This window comes from Motacilla alba, chromosome 14 (assembly GCF_015832195.1).
Source record: "Motacilla alba alba isolate MOTALB_02 chromosome 14, Motacilla_alba_V1.0_pri, whole genome shotgun sequence".
Classification (NCBI taxonomy): Eukaryota; Metazoa; Chordata; class Aves; order Passeriformes; family Motacillidae; genus Motacilla; species Motacilla alba.
The window spans coordinates 6,226,715-6,244,045 of NC_052029.1; the positions used below are offsets into that span (position 1 = coordinate 6,226,715).

The 17,331-nt window shown below is 40.0% G+C and overlaps 1 protein-coding gene across 7 annotated transcripts in view; it reads left to right on the forward strand.

Annotated features, from left to right (window-relative positions):
• The first annotated feature begins 5,173 nt into the window (after positions 1-5,173).
• CIITA (class II major histocompatibility complex transactivator) overlaps positions 5,174-17,331 on the forward strand; it is a 28,356-nt gene continuing 16,198 nt past the window's right edge. For 2 of the 7 annotated variants that reach the window (XM_038150724.1, XM_038150731.1), the window contains exons 1-6: positions 5,227-9,915; positions 10,807-10,948; positions 12,585-12,698; positions 13,128-13,187; positions 14,506-14,589; positions 15,155-15,217. In XM_038150724.1, the coding sequence (XP_038006652.1) occupies positions 9,847-9,915; positions 10,807-10,948; positions 12,585-12,698; positions 13,128-13,187; positions 14,506-14,589; positions 15,155-15,217 (532 nt within the window). In that variant the 5' untranslated portion in view covers positions 5,227-9,846. The other 5 variants (XM_038150727.1, XM_038150730.1, XM_038150729.1 and 2 more) reach the window with 5 other exon arrangements.

The following is a 17,331-nucleotide window of genomic DNA, read 5'->3' on the forward strand; positions in this document are numbered from 1 at the left end:
CCAACCAGAAGGATGAAATTCATGAGGAACACACCTTTAAAATCTACAAATAATCACCAATTAAAAATACTGAAATAAAGCTTGGATGAAGGGCAAGAACCCAAATGTGTTGGTTTCTCAGAGAATGCACTGTCTGATTTTCATCCTTCATGCAGGACAGAGCAGCTTCAGCAGAAGGGTGTGAGAGCTCTCTTCCATGGCAGCACAGCCCAGAGATCACACTGCCGAACTGTGGCAACATGGACCTGAAGCTCCTGAACAAGAAGATGGTGTGACCTTTCTAGGATACCACAATCACTCTGTGCAGTTACAGTAACAGCACAACCACTGGAATGGGGGTCACGGTAAGTGCTGCTTCATTCAACTGACTGATGGCAGAGCTGCTGTGTCTGGTGTGGATTCTGAAAACTTTTGTGTCTGGTGTGTGTTTTAGTTGACAAAGATCAGAAATGCTCTAGGGAAGCCCCTAAAATATGTGGTTTCTTCAACTGTCAGTTTATTATTTTTGCCTAGTTTTTTTGCTTCAATCTGAAACTTGACACAGGCTGTGGTTTTTTGCACGCATCCTTTTCCTTGTTTGCTGGAGTTTGCGTTTGTGTGCTGTTTCCCATTCTTGCTCTATTTTATTTCAATGTAAGGGAAATTACAGGGGGTTTATGTCACATGCTCCAGTGTACCAGTGTACTGGACTACTTATATGAATTCCAGTGGTGGTGAAAGGAAATACACAAATTTCTTTTATTTTCTTTTATTTTCTTTTATTTTTCTTTTAATTGCTCTTGGCTACAGATAAATGAGAAGTTCTTCTGTCAAAAAGATGAATACTGTTGTGCACTGCCTGTTCCAATACTAATGCTAAGGGATCTGTGCATTTGTGATGTTCACAGACTACTTGAAAACCAAGGGAAGGCATAAGAGGTTTTCTCGATGTCTTTTCCTCCAGGCCAGGCAGCTGCCAGCTGCTGGTGGAAGTGCTTGCTCAGAACTCCAGGACACGTGTGACTGACTGTGAGGGGATACACTAATGGGAGAATGATAGGCTGCTTGTGGAGAAAGAGCTCCTCTCCATTGGATAGTTCCCTCCAGAAGCAGACAAGCAACTGAGCAAACAGCTTGTGGTACATCATCATGATTGCCACTTAAACATGAGAAAAGCAGATTTTCTGCAAGTTTCAACCCTTAAGCAGTTTCCACCTTCAAATGTTCCCAGGCAGTGTTCATCATGACCAGGAGATTATATGCTTTTCAACTGAAACAATGGATTGTTTCAAACCTCTGTTATATCTAGGTTGGAGACAGATCAAAAGCAAGATGGACTTTGAATGGGTGTTAAGATATAAAGACTTCAAGTTTGTTCCTGTTTTACTCTTCCCATGTGTTCTAAGTATTCCTGAAGAGTTTTCCAACAAGAGCTGCAAGATCATAACTTGGGAGGTAGCCTTGTTTCTATAGAGATGTCCCTGGCTTTTGCTGGGCTATAGGCAAACCAAGCAATAATGTGCCAAAACTACTCTGCCTTTGAACCCAAAGCTGATTATCTTGTAACTGAGGCCAAAATAAGGGAAAGGGGACTAGAGAGGCTTAAGCTTTGGTTCTAGTTCTGCTGCTACAGTCCTAATTTGCAATAATTAAATGTGATTTCTATTTCTGGTTTTGTTTTTGCACTTGTAGAAAAAAAAAATTGTCTCAGTCTTGACACCAAAATCCACTATAGTTCATGACATACCCAAATGCCATGTGCTGAAAGACATAATGTGGGCTACATTGGTACACTTTCATCTACCTCCCTGCCCCTGGCAAAAAAAGTGACCTTAATTACTGACATTTTACTAATATAATTTGGGTTCCAAAATTAGCTGTAGACTGCGCAGCGCCGTATTTACTTAGAAGTGATACTTCCTCTCAATGCAGAGAAATCAAAAGCACAAGTTCTCCTTTTTAACTCACTTTCCTCTTTATAATGTGTCACAGCACAAACAATGTGTGTGAAAAAGAGAACTGAGTCGGGCCATGCATTTTTACTGTTTGGTGCTTCTTATGTAGCTATTGCTTAGCACTTTACGTAGATAAGGCATGTATTTTCTTTTGGATATTTGAGAACACTTCCATCACAATCCCTAAGAGAGATACAGTTGCTGTGAAACATCTGTCTTATCTTCAAAAGCTGCATGTGAGTTAAAGAGCATCCATAGAACAGGAAGGGAAGTCATGCAGAAAAGCAAAGTAGTGAACTGCTGATGTCTATATATTGTACAGCTTGAATCATTATAATCAGAAAAAAAGGGAAATTTGTTAAATAGACTTTTCAGTCTATGAGAAATTCTTCAGCTACCAGTACCTCAAAGCTATTCACCCTGGACAGAAGGAATCCCAATCAAAAATTCTGCTGTGGAAATCAGTTTTTGGCCAGAGAGGCCAAAGTCAGTACCTGACTGAAAAACCAGAGCTCAGATACAGAGCCAATATGGAAGGAATTTTCAAGGAAGCACAGTTCCCTGTTCATAATACAGTATTGAAATCCATAGGGACTTCATAGCAATGTCCATGAGCATTGGAGAACGTGGCCCTCAGTGAATAAGCATCAGCCCATTCCTGCACTATGCAAAGCAGAACTGCAGGAGCATACTTTGGGTGAGTCTCAGGAGCCTTTGGTTACCAATGTTGTGCCTTCCATCACGAATACACACTCACAAAGGATTTCCTCAGCAACTCCACCGAGGCTTGCAGCTCTTAATACAAACCTTTCTATGTCTGTTATGAAACTGACTTCCTGTAGGAAAGTAAAGCTGTGATATTTTGGAAGTTGTTTTGAACATAAGAGCTCGGTCTTTTAGATTGCAAGGGTGGGGTTTTTTCTCTAGAGCTTTTTAAAAAAGCCATCTGATCAAACCTTTTCCTTGCTTGCTCGCCTCAGAAACTAGCTATGCTTCAAAGTCCTCCAGCATCCATCCACACCTACATTTCTAGTATCACCCACCATATTTCTTCCCAAATGCTATGAGAAGCCTCAGTAATGCAGCATGAAGACTGCAGGTGAGACACACCAAGATAATGCTCTGCAATGCTGCTGGTCACACCTGCAGCTTCCTCAGAAGGTCATTTTTGTAAGTGAAGTTAGGAATTCAAAAGGTTCAAAATTTCCAATCTGGTAGATGTAAAGACAGATTATGGCATCAAATATTTCTGGTCATTCCGAATTTCACCAGACTTTGGACAAACATTCTCAGAGAGCTGAGGGAGCAAGACTCTAAAGGACAGAAAGACTGAGCATACAGAATAATTAGTATGAGAAGTGAGGGAATCTTTTAACTAATAGAAGATAGAATACAAATTAATAAGAAACCTATGTAACTTGTAGCCAATGAACATTCATGCCTTTGTTTACCAAAACGTATTAATAATGAAAAGTTGTAATAGCTGTGGTGCTGGTTTTGTGAATTTGCCATCCAGCCTCCCTTTCTGTGCAGAACTGTAAATAAACCAAATATTTTGGCTCTGTGTGGGGACTGGCCTCTCTAATACCAGATGAAAAGAACATTTTGAGACAACAAAGGCATGGATGAAAATACAGGAGGAAATTGTCAGGATACAAATTAAGATATTGGTGTTGAGAGCTTATTAGACCTGGCTCGAAACACCTAAACATAATAAAGATAGTTCATGTGAGGGCAAAATACTGACCTCTATCATTACAGACATTCAAATTGAGGCCAGGAATTCATATTTTAAATGTAGAAAACCATAGAATGTGGCCTGGTGTCAGTTATGCTGGTGCTTCCAACTACTAAGCATGTTTTGTCTCCTCCTTTGGCAGTAGGGTAGTGTCCCAGTCAACATCAAAGCAAAGAAGCTGATGGTCACCTGAAAAGCTTAGGCAGTTCTCAGCTGTCTCACAGCCTCTTCTTTTCCAGTCTGCTTTTCTCTCAAAGACCACCTTTATAGACTACTCCACTAGATGAGCTATGATTTGCTCCAGCAATTCCTTTCTTTCCAAGCAGCTATGGGTGTTGTACAAAAAGTGGACAACCAGTCTTTGCTGCAGTCATGAACTGGAATCACAGTGATAAGCTGAACTCTTGTTCCCCAAACTTTTGTTTTTGATGCGTATAGGGATTGCCTCATGGATTTCAGCCTCAGAAGCTGCTAGAGATCTGCCTGCAGGGCTGCTGAAGGAGTTTATCACTTGAGGGGTTGTGCTGCACATTGGAATAGAGCTAACAAATAGCCATGTGCAATTTTGTACAGATTTCTTATACAGTGATTATTTTATTGTCTCCTGTCAAAACAGACCACTAAAATTCAGAATCTGTATTTGTGCAGAATCTGTGTTTTCTGTGCTGCTAGTAACATAGTGCTGTTATTCTGAGATGTTGCTCTTCTTCAAAAGTGCACAGAGAAGTTCCAACACAGCCTGGGTGTGAGAGAGCCCGAAAAGGCTGATGTCCTGCAGCACAGATCAGGCCCCATGTCTGTAAGTACTGCAGAGAAATCAGCTGCTCCCAGGAAGGAAACAGCTTTGTCTCTTCTCAGTGAGCATATTCCCATGGAACCTGGTAGAAGTGGATCTCCTCTGCAAAGAGAAAATTCTTATACAGGTCAGCAGCTGCTTTGCTTATAGGAGCTGCTGTCTTGTGCAGGAGCCTTTTCTTACTGGCAGCTGATAAAAACCTCGCAGTCTGAAGCAGGGATGTCATTGTGTTCATCAAATCATATTGCCTTTCCCCTTCAGCCTCTGGTGCAACTTTTCTTAAAAGCTATAGCCAGTGGAATAATAGTACAAAAACTATCTGTTCCCTCTGGAGTACAGTCTCCTTTATAATTAATTTCTAATTTGTGTAGGTCTATGCATGATTAAAAATAGAAAACTAAGCAAATAAGCTTGCAGATCACCACAAAAGCAGCTATAGGCATCATGAGAGGAAGCTCATGAATGAACTTGGTTTTCAAAAGGTTGTTTGTCTTAACACCAGGTAGGCATGGCAAGGTAAGTGATGATTAGATGAACAAACATTCTGTTGGATGCTGCTACAAGCAAACTGTGAACACCATGTGCAAGCCAGACAAGCTCCTGTTTCATAGAACATCCTACTTGTCATTTTGGGCCAATGGCAAGAGACTTTGCATGAGATGCAAAACTTATTTTGTGTAGCAGAGTCTGTGAACATGTGAAAGACATACTTTCACTTCTGATGCACCAAGTGGAGCTGCAAGGTAAGTGCCCACATGCTGCTACCTTTATTCTTACTGATGGACTGTTTAACAGCATGGCTTTGGGACAGATTTGAACTGGAATGGAAAAGGAGAGGAAGAATTTGGGGAGCAATGAAAATTGCTACTGCCAGCTCTCATCCAATTCTGGTTTCCAACCAAATAAATTGATCTTTTCCTAATTAGTGACAAGATCAAGCTCTTCTTATCAGGGACAAATGACCAGTGAAGGTAACACTGCTTTTTATACTGGGGCTGCTAGAAGGGAGGTTCCTCTTAATTTTCCTCTTTGGAATTCCCCCTCTGAGTGTTCTGGTCTTTCTTATTTCCTCCTTTCTGCTGTCACTTTCTCTTAGCCCTGGACAGGGCTGGCAGTTCTCATCATTTATTGGTACTGAATCCAGAGTGGAAGAGCAGGAGCTGTCCGGTTTCTTAAGGTTAGTTTTTCTTGAACCCTTGAATGCATGCTTTTTTTATCATGGTAAATTCATCTTATCATACTTTTTGTACATATTTGTAATTGCAGTGTGTCAGTATCTGGACTTGTGTTGCTTCAAATACTAGTGGGATGATGTCTAAATGTGGGTGAAATTTTAGAGACATTTTTGTGATTTGGTTTTGTGGCTGGCCCTGCTACTTGCTCAAAGGGTTGCTATAGTTTGTTTCAGACTTTGTTAAGAATATTCTTTTTTTGTATAAACGTTGTGCCTATGGAAAGCGAAACTGAGAATCACTGAAAAAAAACTGGCTTATTTCCATTTTTTCATAACTCTGGCAAAACAACCTAGAGCTTTACTTTCCCACTGAGGAGGGCTGAAATTCTGTCCTGAAGAAAGCCGTTGAGTTAAAATGTAGACAAGTGTCTGCTGTGATCTTTACTTTATCTCATAGCTGGGATGAGAGAGCTGGGCACAGCTGTGACACAGGAGGTTATACTGGACATGAAAGGCAAGTTCTGCTCTGAATCACAACTCTGACACCTGCAGGGCACTTGTTACAGCTCTGCCTGAACTTGTCCATCTCCTGCACCAGACAAGTAATATTGCTCGTTCTAAGCTAAGCTCATTGAAAGGCAAAATCTTCTTTTACCTGATATCTATGCTTTATTAAACTCTTTTAAACTCATCTCTAACAGAGACAAAGGATAACAGGCAGGATATAGATCAGGTTCTTTTTCAGCTCCATCTCTGTTTTTCTTTAATTTTAGAATCAAATAAATTCTGTGGAAAGTAACACCATTCCATCAGAAAGATAAAGACTCTCAGCAAAAGTATGAAAAGTCTTTACCTCTTCTTGAGCTGGGTAATACAATGGAAAAGTTAAACTGGCCTTTAAACTGTTAGTTGAACTGTAAGTTTTTCACAGATCTGAAATAGAAACTAAAACTTCAAAGCTAAATATAAATTGAGCTCCATTAATTGCATTTTACAAATAATCAGGGCATGTCTGAAAGGAAAAATCCATGTGGTACCTGTGGAGCAGAGGAATTGTTACTCATGTATTTGAGAAGAGGAAAAGGATATAAGTGATTGGAATGTGGAGAGAATTTCATCCTTCCCCACTGCTGGCTTGCCCACCTCCCAGATAAGCTGCTCCCAAAACATTGTCTGCAGCAAAAGCCCGGAAACAGCTCTGCTTTTGGGGGAGTGCCTTGTGCACCTTGACATAACCTTTGGGGGGGCACAGAAGATGAGAGAAAACTTTCTAAAGTTGGTGTGAGAAAACAAGGCTATAAAATAGCGGCCAACAATATTGAGCTTTTCAATCAAAGTGCTTTTAAATCAAAGCACTGGTGTTTCACTGGACTCCTTTTTTACAGCTTGATATAACCTGCTTTTTGTCAGCTTGTTTCACTCAGACTCACGTGTAGCACTTAATGGGTCTGGGGCGTTGGAGGAAAATAGCATTTGTTCAGCAATCTTTTTATTTCATTTTTCAACTTCCTGTCTTCACAGGAGTCCCACTGTTCCATTTTTCTGAATTCTAGGAGTTGGAATGTTATGAAAGACTTGGATGTTATGTCATCCTCTGGTTAACAAGTGTGTGATTTGCATAGCACTACTACTCTTTTCTATGAATTATCCTCAGCTTCCTAAACTGGTCCAAAAGTTAAATTAGAGGGGGATTTCCTCTGTTCCTAAAATGACTTTACAAATTTTCATTTTCTTGACCTCTGTACTCATGTGGGAGATTTATTGCCTGTTAGTTCATATGTCAACAGAAGTTTGGGAAGGAAAGCCCCTAACAGCTCTCCTCAAATCTTCTCTCCTTTACATTGTTATTGGAGTAAATGTTGCATTTTGGCCTTTATAATCCTTTGTTCTCCTAGATAACATTTGATTTCAATTAGTAGCAGACCCCATTGCCTGGAATTTTTAACATGCTGACCCTTTAAAATATAAGGCACAATTAAATCAAATTATTTGGGGAAAATGATGAATCAAAATGACCTCCATTGCCTTTAGAACTCTAAAATGGCCCATCTAACTCTTATGATTAATATGTGATTTAGGTGAACACCTACTCCTTTTTTGTCCTTTTACAGTGATGGTCACTGTTTCTTTCATTGCTTTTCCAGCATTTTTAATTCATATTGAACTCATATCATCACTTGAACTCTAAAAGAGCACTGAAAAAAAAACCCATTGTGAGTCTTGGAAGTGAACCATATTGTCATGCCATGTATGCAGGATGCAGAGCTGAACCAAATGCATCCTGAGTAGAGACCTAGCAGTGTCAGGTGTGCCCAGAATCACTGCAGAGGTGTCACAAAGGGCACACAGGGTGGCAAGTGTGGCAGTGCAGCTGGAGCATATCGGCTGCTGGGGAAAGGAGGTGTTATTTAAGGATTTAAAGAACAATATTTATCTTAACCAGTGTCCAAACCACAAAGGATTGAACTCTCTGCATGGCATGGAAATACATTTGGAAGTACGTCCTGTCTCGTCCCCACCCAGCACATGCCCTTTGTGCGTGGCAGCCTTGCAGGTGGCCTTGGGGACTCCTGTCCTGCAGGTCCCTGCAAGCTCTGCCTTGCTCCTACTGAGACCTGCCACTGGCCTCCACAGCCCTAACACAGAAATTATCACAAAATTATTTATTCCTCTGGCATGACACTGCCAAATACCGCTTTTGGCAGCATTGGGTCCCATGAGACCCCAAAGGGAATGTAATATCAGTAAATGAAGTTAAAATAATGTATGAAACAACAGAGGAAGTGCTGAGCAGTACAGAGCTTATTCACCCTTCACCTCAGACAGGACTGCTGGGATGCTGTGACAAAAAAAAAGGGGAAGCTCTGGGAAAGGAGTTGCTGCTGTAAACAAGCTTGGTAAAGGTCTGGTTTCATTTTGTGTCCTTCAGTTGCAATATGCAGCAAAACAATTGCTGTCCCTGATGTGTAGTTTTCCTTGCCTCTGCCTCCTCTCCATGTAGAAATTTCCATCTTTCAAAAACTTGCTTCTTTATTCACAGTATATTTTCCATGGTGGGACCGTGTTTTTAATGCAGCAGAATACACCTGTTATTAAAAATGTTTTGGTTCAGATTAGAAAGAAATCCCAGGATCCTAAATCCAGTGTAGTCAATAGAGAGATATCAATACAAGAATTTGAGTCAAAACAAAACAATGAAGAAAAAATACCAGAGTAAGGTGAGGGCCTTTCAGACTGGTGTAACAAACAAAGGCAAGCAACCAAGTTTTTCATTTTTGAAGGAGTTGCAATCTTCATCTTGATAAGATAGAAAAGTATGTTTCTCTCACTTCTGTGCACCTGAGATGTACCATCTTTTACATTCTAGTTTTAAGCTCTGTAGCCAGACTTAGCACTGCCAAGACTTTCCCTTGGTTGCTTCCTGACTTCTTGACCATTATAGCATAAAACATTTTTGCATTTCTTATGTGTTTATCCACAGAGAAATGCTATTGAAAGAAAAGTTTAAAGATAGAAAAGCTCTTCTGACTATAAATTAATTAAAGCTTGGTATTTCCATGAAGATTAAGTAGCCCTACTCAGTCTCCTTCCCTAGGACATGCCCTTTTCTTTGTGCTGTAATCAAGCAATTTGCCAATCACTGAACTTGGAGGGATAGATTTGACTGTTTTGCATTCCCCTTAAGTGTTCTGCCCGATTTCTTCTCTGACTCTAACCCCAAAAATTATATTGACTCAGAGGTAGTTTTTCAATGGCTTTATTCACAAAGTCTGGCAGCTTGGCCCTCTGTAAGGCCCTATTTAGATTTTCTGTTAATTCAACAAATGGAAGGGGCAAAACAAAGTGTTGCAACAAACTGAAAATTTAATCTGGTGTGTTTATAATCTCCTTCTTGGTTCTCAGGCAGGTTTCTCAACTTCTGCTTTCCATTTATAGCTGCCAGGCAATAATATCAAATTTTTGTAATCTTGGTAGTGTTGTGAGGCCATAAAACATGAAAAAGGAGAACTATCTTAGTGCAGACTATTCCTATTCATGGATCCACACCATGCTCACCTACTTTTCAAATTTCTGGCTCTAGATTTTGGCATTTTCTGCAGCAAATGCAGAAATATCCATTTCCAAGCTGTTCAGAGGGACAACCCCATGGAGGGGTAAGAGGAATGAAGATGAGTTAATAACCAGCACCACGTGCTAGTGTGTGATGAGGTCTGCTTTGCCTTCTTTCATCACAGCTGCAGTGTTGGCTGTTGTTGGGTTTTCCATGTTGCAGGTAGGTTTCATGGTACAGCAGTTGCTCCGTGTTTGCACTCCTCAGGAACAGAGATGGATGCAAACAGGGACATCAGTGGTCTTCTACTAAGGGCAGAGTATTTGAGAGCCATTTATTAGATATTCTTCATTGAAAAATAAGCTGTTTGATGCCAAGCTGAAGCTTTCCATGTTGTGGAATGTGGACACCTATTTTGACAGGATAGAGTCTGAAAATTTTTCTGGTTGTTCTTTTCATCCTGGTATCTCAGTATTATGCTGGAGTAAATAATTTGGATCACCAGCTCAGGTGGCATTTACACCAGTGATCTATAAACACTGAAGAGCCAATATTTGGGTTTGAAATAATTTGATAGAGATGATGAATAAGTAACAGGTAGTATTATTCTATACTTGTGGAATATCCAGGAGGAATGTTTGAACTGATTCTAGTATCTGCTGCAGTAACTGGATGGAAATAGAAGGAAATTTACAATGATGTGGAGGAACAGATAAACTTTATGAACAAATGTGGCTTCTGGAGTCTCCTGTCATATTCACTGCAGTCTTCTAATTTCCCTGATACCTACTGGATTTGTTCATCATTTATAACCTGGTAAGATAACCCGGGTTGCCCCTTATTCAATACTTGTCACTTTTGGTCCAGTTCGTCAGACTGCAGTATCCTACTCCTCTCCCTGGAGTAAAAGATAGGTGAATCTCACTGCAAGCTGTCTCTGGATCTCTAAGTAACTTAGGGCTTTAACTCAATGCAGGTCTCGGTAAGAAATGCCAGCTCTCCAGCCTCAGGATCTGTGTCTTGTCAACAGAAAGCCACAGTGCAGGATTTGTGGATTTGACTGGCAAAAGCTGTGGCTGTATCATAGCTAACTGCTCTGCAATTTGATTTCAGACAAAGAGACAAACTATGGATTCAGTATTTGTGCCTGAAAATGGCTACCTTGATTTACTGCACAGTGATATTGACCCATTGCATCTGTGTACTTTCTTTGATCCTAAGTCATCTGGAGATGAAGAAGGTGACTTCGCTACAGGTTAGTAAAACACTAAAAAAATACTTGACTGGTTTATTCCTTACACTGTAAGTTATTGCCATTTCCTCTCAGCTCCAAAGCCACCTCATAGCAGTTTATCATGGTGACTGAGTTAAAGTCTACAAGCACTAGGTGTTAGGATGTGGTAAGTTTGTCAGTGTCTGTACACACAGTGACTGCTTCCAGAAACTGTCATGTTTTTAAATTGTACATATTTATAGCATCCTGCTCAGTCAGTCTAACAAAACGCACTGTACTGTCACTCATCAGGGCATGACAGTGTCTTTCATTTGGATATCATTCCTGTTAAGTAGCTTATTTGCAAATGTTCCTGTCATAAGCTGGCCAAGTGTAATTGTCAACAGCTCTGTGGCTTGAAGCCAAAAGTTTTGCTAAACAGAGACTTTTAGATGAGTTTGTGATGAATGTAGTCCATGAGCAAACAGCTTTGCATTCTGAGATCCTAAGGCACCGAAACAATGGAGTTTCATTACCAGATGCCATTTTCCAGCTTTTTGGGACACAGTAGTTTTATAATTCCATTACAAATGAGAAAGCAGAAGGGCAAGAGTATGAAGTTGATAATTTCTTGCTATTCAGTTCCTACAAGTAATCAGATCAGGAGGTTGCCCTGGATCTCAAGCTTTGTGCTCCTGACTTTGTGTGGAAGTTGTGACTGACCTGAGTGTTCTGTTATAAAAGTATGAAAGCCTATCTGTGGTATGGAGCATTAGCTGAGCTTATGTTAAACAGATGAGCTGGACCATGGATTGAGAATGGCAATGAGTGGAGAAGAGCTGGTATATGCCAGGCATGAAGTCTCACAGCTCTGTGCCAAATAGGTGGAAAATATTACCAATCTGGAGCATTGTGGCTTTCATGAGTGACCAATGCCAGTAGGCACATGGGCAAATCAGTGGAGAACTGAGCACCAGAATTATCTTTATGATTGATCATTTCCCAGCTTGGGCTTTTCCCTCTCACTTTCTGACTGTTAAAAACAGCTGCAGGAGTGTTCCTTACCCCATGGCCTCACTTGCTCAGTGACTGAAAGTAGGATGAATTAGGGGTCAAGCACTGACTCATGCTATCACAGATGTTTCATTGATTGGAATACTTTTGAGCCTTAGCAATTTCTGAGATGATGCAGGTAAATCAAACGTCATCAGGACATGGCACCAGTTACTGGAAGCTGGGCGTCTCTGCTGTGAAGGTGTTAGCATGGTCCCTGGCCAACTGACAGCTTCACAGGCAATTTGCAGTGCAATTCAGGGATTAGCATGGATACAGCATTGTTCTGAACTGGGCATCTGAGTGATACCACCATATCCTGAAGGATAAGAAGGTTTAATAAGCTGTATGAGTCTGGGCTTGATCATCATAGAATGGATTCAGGAAGTATTTTATTTACTAGGAGAGATCAGGTCTCAGAGTTTAGCAAAAGAAAAGTGATGATTTCCAGGTGACTGTGAATTACTGAGAGTTCAGTTCTGTTCCTTCTTAGCCAACACACAATGAAAAGCCAAAGCCTTCTGCTGAAGTAACAAATCTGCCTGTTCTGCATGTCCTGCTATCTGGTTTTTTATGCTTGGTTATGGCATTCATTGAGCCAATGAATATTCCTTATTAACTCCAGATCTTGAAGTTGATGCCAGCAACTATGAACAGTTAAATAATATGGATTTCCCATATGAAAATGGAGATGGGTTCTACCCCTGTTGCAACACCACGGATGCTTATGCTACAATAGGTATGAAAGCAATTTTTGTTTTTTAAATCATTATTTTACAATCAGTTGCTATAGCTATTTCTTATAAACTCTATCTCAATCTGAAGCCATGGCATTTACTCAAGCAGCCTTTCCCTCGTGTGTGATAGATCTAATTTAGAGTACCTGAACCTGTGCATTGTGGGGAAACCGATTAACAGTAGCTTGTGGTTGTTGGGGGAAAATCTCTCTATTAATGTCTCCTTCTGCTTAATACTTCCTTTCTCTACTTCTCTTTTCTTGTGATCTTTATTTCCTGAACAACAAGTTACAAGAAAAACTTAATTTAACTCCTCCATTTTACTTACACTGCAGAGTTCTGTTAATGAGGATAAGCTTACTAGAGTTTTGCTGTGACATTTACTGTGTCATTACTGTGTTCCTCTTTTGTTTTTTTTCTTTTGTTGCTAGCTGAATTAGTAGAATATGTGCTCAAGGATCAGCAAGAGAAGCAGGTTGAAGACATTTTTGGTAAGATTGATATGGCAAAGACTAATTTTCTCCATGACAGTATTCTGTCTAACACGTGCTTCATCCCCCCCAGTTTGAACACTAATAAAGTTTCTATACCTCTGGTATCTTCTTCTTCCCCCCTTGGTACAATGTCCCAGGATTTTCTTGGAAAACTTGGGGATTTTATGCATTTTTGCATAAAATTTCTCAAAAATGGCAGTTTTGTCTCTGACCAAGCTGCTGATCATGTCACCATGCCCATAGAATATGCACAGCTTCACTGTCCAAGTGCATTAATAGCCTCAAGTAGCATCACACTTACTCTGAGCACAGCAGGGATGATACACATAAGTCCCCAGAGCACTTTGCATGTGTATAAATACAGTTTGCACACACTGATTTCTGTCCAGGATGCACAGAGCTGCCTGAGGAAGCATGTCAAGTTTTACTTCTCATCCTGATTAATGCAGCAATGCGATTTTATATATATATATCAAATCATTCCTTCATCCATTCTTGACTGGAGGCATTGCTTGCCTTGTGGTACCAAATCATTGTTTTGGTAGCAGCACAAATGCAGCTATTTACTATTCCAGATCAGATATATCAATAGGTGGCTGTTGAGAAATCCATAGAACCAGAAGGTTCACAGAATATCTCTCTATCCCATTTTATGTTTGAGCAAAATAATTTGGACTAATTTACCAAAGGTCAGTATTTCCCTAGAATAATCCTGGCTGTGGGAAGCTCATATTTCAAATTATTTATGCTGCTCCCTGTGTTTAGAATTTGGAGGGGTTTGCACCCAATGGCAATATTTTTATTGGTTTTAGAAAAAAACAGAATGCAATATTAGTTCTTAGCTATTTTCTGGTAAAAGTATGGTGTGGATAACTTCACAGTTCTTGCAGCACAGAATATAAAATCGTTTTAGAACCCTTTATTCTGTTTCTTAAAGGATCTTTAAGTAGCTAAAAAAAATCCTTTAGTACCTAAATTGAGTAGTACTGAGATCACACTGTGACACAGCTGCAATGTTTTATCCTTTGCTCATCATTAGAGCATTGAGAAGTAGTTATGTTTTATTAGCCACTGCCAGTAGATTAATGGCTTGCAGTTCAGAAATTAACACAGGGTGACAAAGTCTGCACTCAGAGCTCTGTGGGCGTTCTAAGTCATGTGGATCTGGATACATCTTTTATCGCATTATTTGGTTTTTATCTTTTATTTGGAGCATATTTCATTGCTCTCTGTTGGTGTGTTTCTCTTGCTTTTACTCCTCTCTGTAATTTATTAAGAGACAAGTTTGACATTGGACGGTATTTCATGTTTTTAGCAGGGAACCTTATTTTGGATGACATTGCTGCTGAAAACACTGAGAAATTTCCTGACATAAAGATGCAGTCATGTCTTAAACGAAGTAAGTGTAAACAGTGAGAATGTGAAAGGCTTTGTGCCTGAGTTCTAAACTTACATTACAGCCCCTTGGCTTTAGCACAGCCCCAATGCACTTGTCATGCAGTTCTTCAGTGACACCAGACGTGCTTCCTCTGCCTTTGTTCAGTCTTGTGGGCAGGAACTGAAAGCAGCTCTTCCAAGCGTAGAATTTACAGTCCGCAGAATTTGTTTTCCTGTAACACAACATTAAACATGTTATATTTCTTTGCATTTTTGTCATCCTCATGGCAGTGTTGACTTTGTTTTCAGTATATCTATAGCTCAGTAAGCATTGGCTGAACAATTGCCTTTTTAATAGCAAGAACAACAGCAAACATCTTTGGCACAAAAATCTGCAGCCTAATTAAAACTTCACAGAGCGAAATAACATGAGGCTTTTCACATTCATTTTTATACATTGGACATGTACAGTTCTGAAATAGCTGAATTGAAACTGGCAACACTCCCTTCTACTTAAAATAAGTTTCATGGGGTAAATTTAAAATTACCAAAATTTTGCCGCTTACTATGACCTTGCTTTCTTTCAGCTTTCTTAGGCTCTACAGCAGAGAGTTACTGTGATGCTTCAGAACCCAAATATAAGAAAACTGGTAAGTCATTGGCTGAATAAGAAAAGGTTATTGAACAAATATTGTCTCATGTTCCAAAATCTCATCCTCTATTAGGTACTGTAACTCTACCTTCCAGCAAAGTTTGCTGCCATAGATTTGGTGATTTTGATCATCATGCATTTTCATGTTTCTGCAAAAATCACACTTTTAGATTCTTCTGACTAATTTATGATATTAAAAAATCCATGTCCTCTTATCTGCAGCTATATAATTGTGCAATTTAGAATCAGCTATGTGGTAGCCTAAGAACAGTAGGATCCTTATGCTTCAAAAGTCCATGTTCCTGCCAGGTGATAGGGAAATTACTTGCTTAACATCAGCACAGGCACAGTTGACCTTTTCTAAATCCACATGAGCGAAGAAAGAAAAATAATGGAGACCTGGGTCAGTGCCAAATTCTGTAAATTTTATCACGTACACCTTTTTTGTCACTGGATTTTTGGAAGATGTCTCACTTGGAACAAAAAGGATCAAACCCAGTAAATGCAGAGCTATGACCTGAGTCATATTACCCATCAGGTCATAGCTCCACATGCCCTGGGTCTGATCCTCTGTCAAGTATGACATCTTCCAAAAGTCCAGTGAAACATCCTAGTGAAAATAATAACTGTGAAGAGATGATTTCTTGGCCCAGTCCATGCTATAAAGTCCTTTAAACCAAAGAAAGAAAGGGAGAAAGGGAAATTTTTAGGTTTTACACATTGTTAGACCATGTACAAGACAGCACCTGGGTCCAGCAGGCAGGCTGGAACTTATCCCCTAGGTGCAAACTGGTGCTAATGCTCTTACCCAGCTGTAGCCTAAAGGGGTATCTCAGGCAGAGCTAAACCAGCAAAATACTCTTCAAAATCCAGGTGAGAACAATCTGGTTTGACAGCAATAGTTTTAACTGTTTTATATTGTGTTTTGAATGGACATCTGACTCGTTTTATGTCAGCACACCTCACAAGCCTCCTAAGGGAACTCTGGCTGCACCAAACCCTAGGGGCCGTGTACATATGGGGGGGTGGCCAAACCAGTGTGTAACCTAGAGTTCCATCCAGAGTTCTGGGATCTGGAACTGCACCTCAGCACAGTTCAGGTAAGGAGCTGGCACAGACTGTGTCAAAGTGTGAAAGAACATACATGTGCACCACGACTGTGATCCAAGCTGGTTTTCCAGTGTTCTTGTGGAGTTCTGAGGGAGTGGGGAAGGAGAACTGAGCAGAAAAAACATGTTTGCTAGCGCTGGGAAAGTTATCAGAGTTTCTACTGAACTGGTACCTGCTGACCATAGTTATTTAGACACAGGTGAAGTTCCTGGCAGTTAGTAGCCGTTAAAGGTGGATTACTTTCTATTTGCTTAAGTTCCTTTATAGATTTGGCACTTTTAAAAGCCTATATTTATGCCACACTAATAATAATAGTTTCCATAAGGAAATGGCACATCAGTTCCAAATGCCTCACCCTACAGAACCTGCATTCCAGATGAAGGATCATCACAGAGCTAACAGGTGCTTTGTGAAGCTGCACCCATTCTTTTGCTGGAAGTCCTCAGAATATTATCCGTTTTTATACAGTTTTTCCTTGACCCAGTGAAGGTGCTGAGGAAGGAAAATATACATAAGACAGAATAAGTACTGTGTAGAAAAATCTAATTGACAAAAAGATGAGCTACTTGACAAAATCAGGAGTTTATTTAACCTGTCAGGGGTGTCACAGTACAATCCTGCAAAAAAAATGCATCAGCTCTTCAGAAATGCAAGAGTACCTACTGCAAAGAGAATAATGTGTACTAAAGTTCAAAGTAGTCCAAGGATGAGATTCTTTCAAAGGAATTTAATGAAATAGTGGCAAAAACCCCCAACAGGTTTGTAGCTCCTGATAAAAACATCAGACCACAGAAAGTGATGAAGTGATAGACTTACTTGTTGCAACTAGACAGGAGAGGGAAGGAAAAAGCAAAACCAACTCTGAGAATAGGGCTGTTGTAAAACCAATGAAACTAACAGACTAATTCAAATAAGCAGGTGTGTCTTACTTGATTTGTAGGAGTCTTTTGATAAGCAGATGAAATTGTAAAATGCACAAACCTCTCACCTCATTTGTTCTAT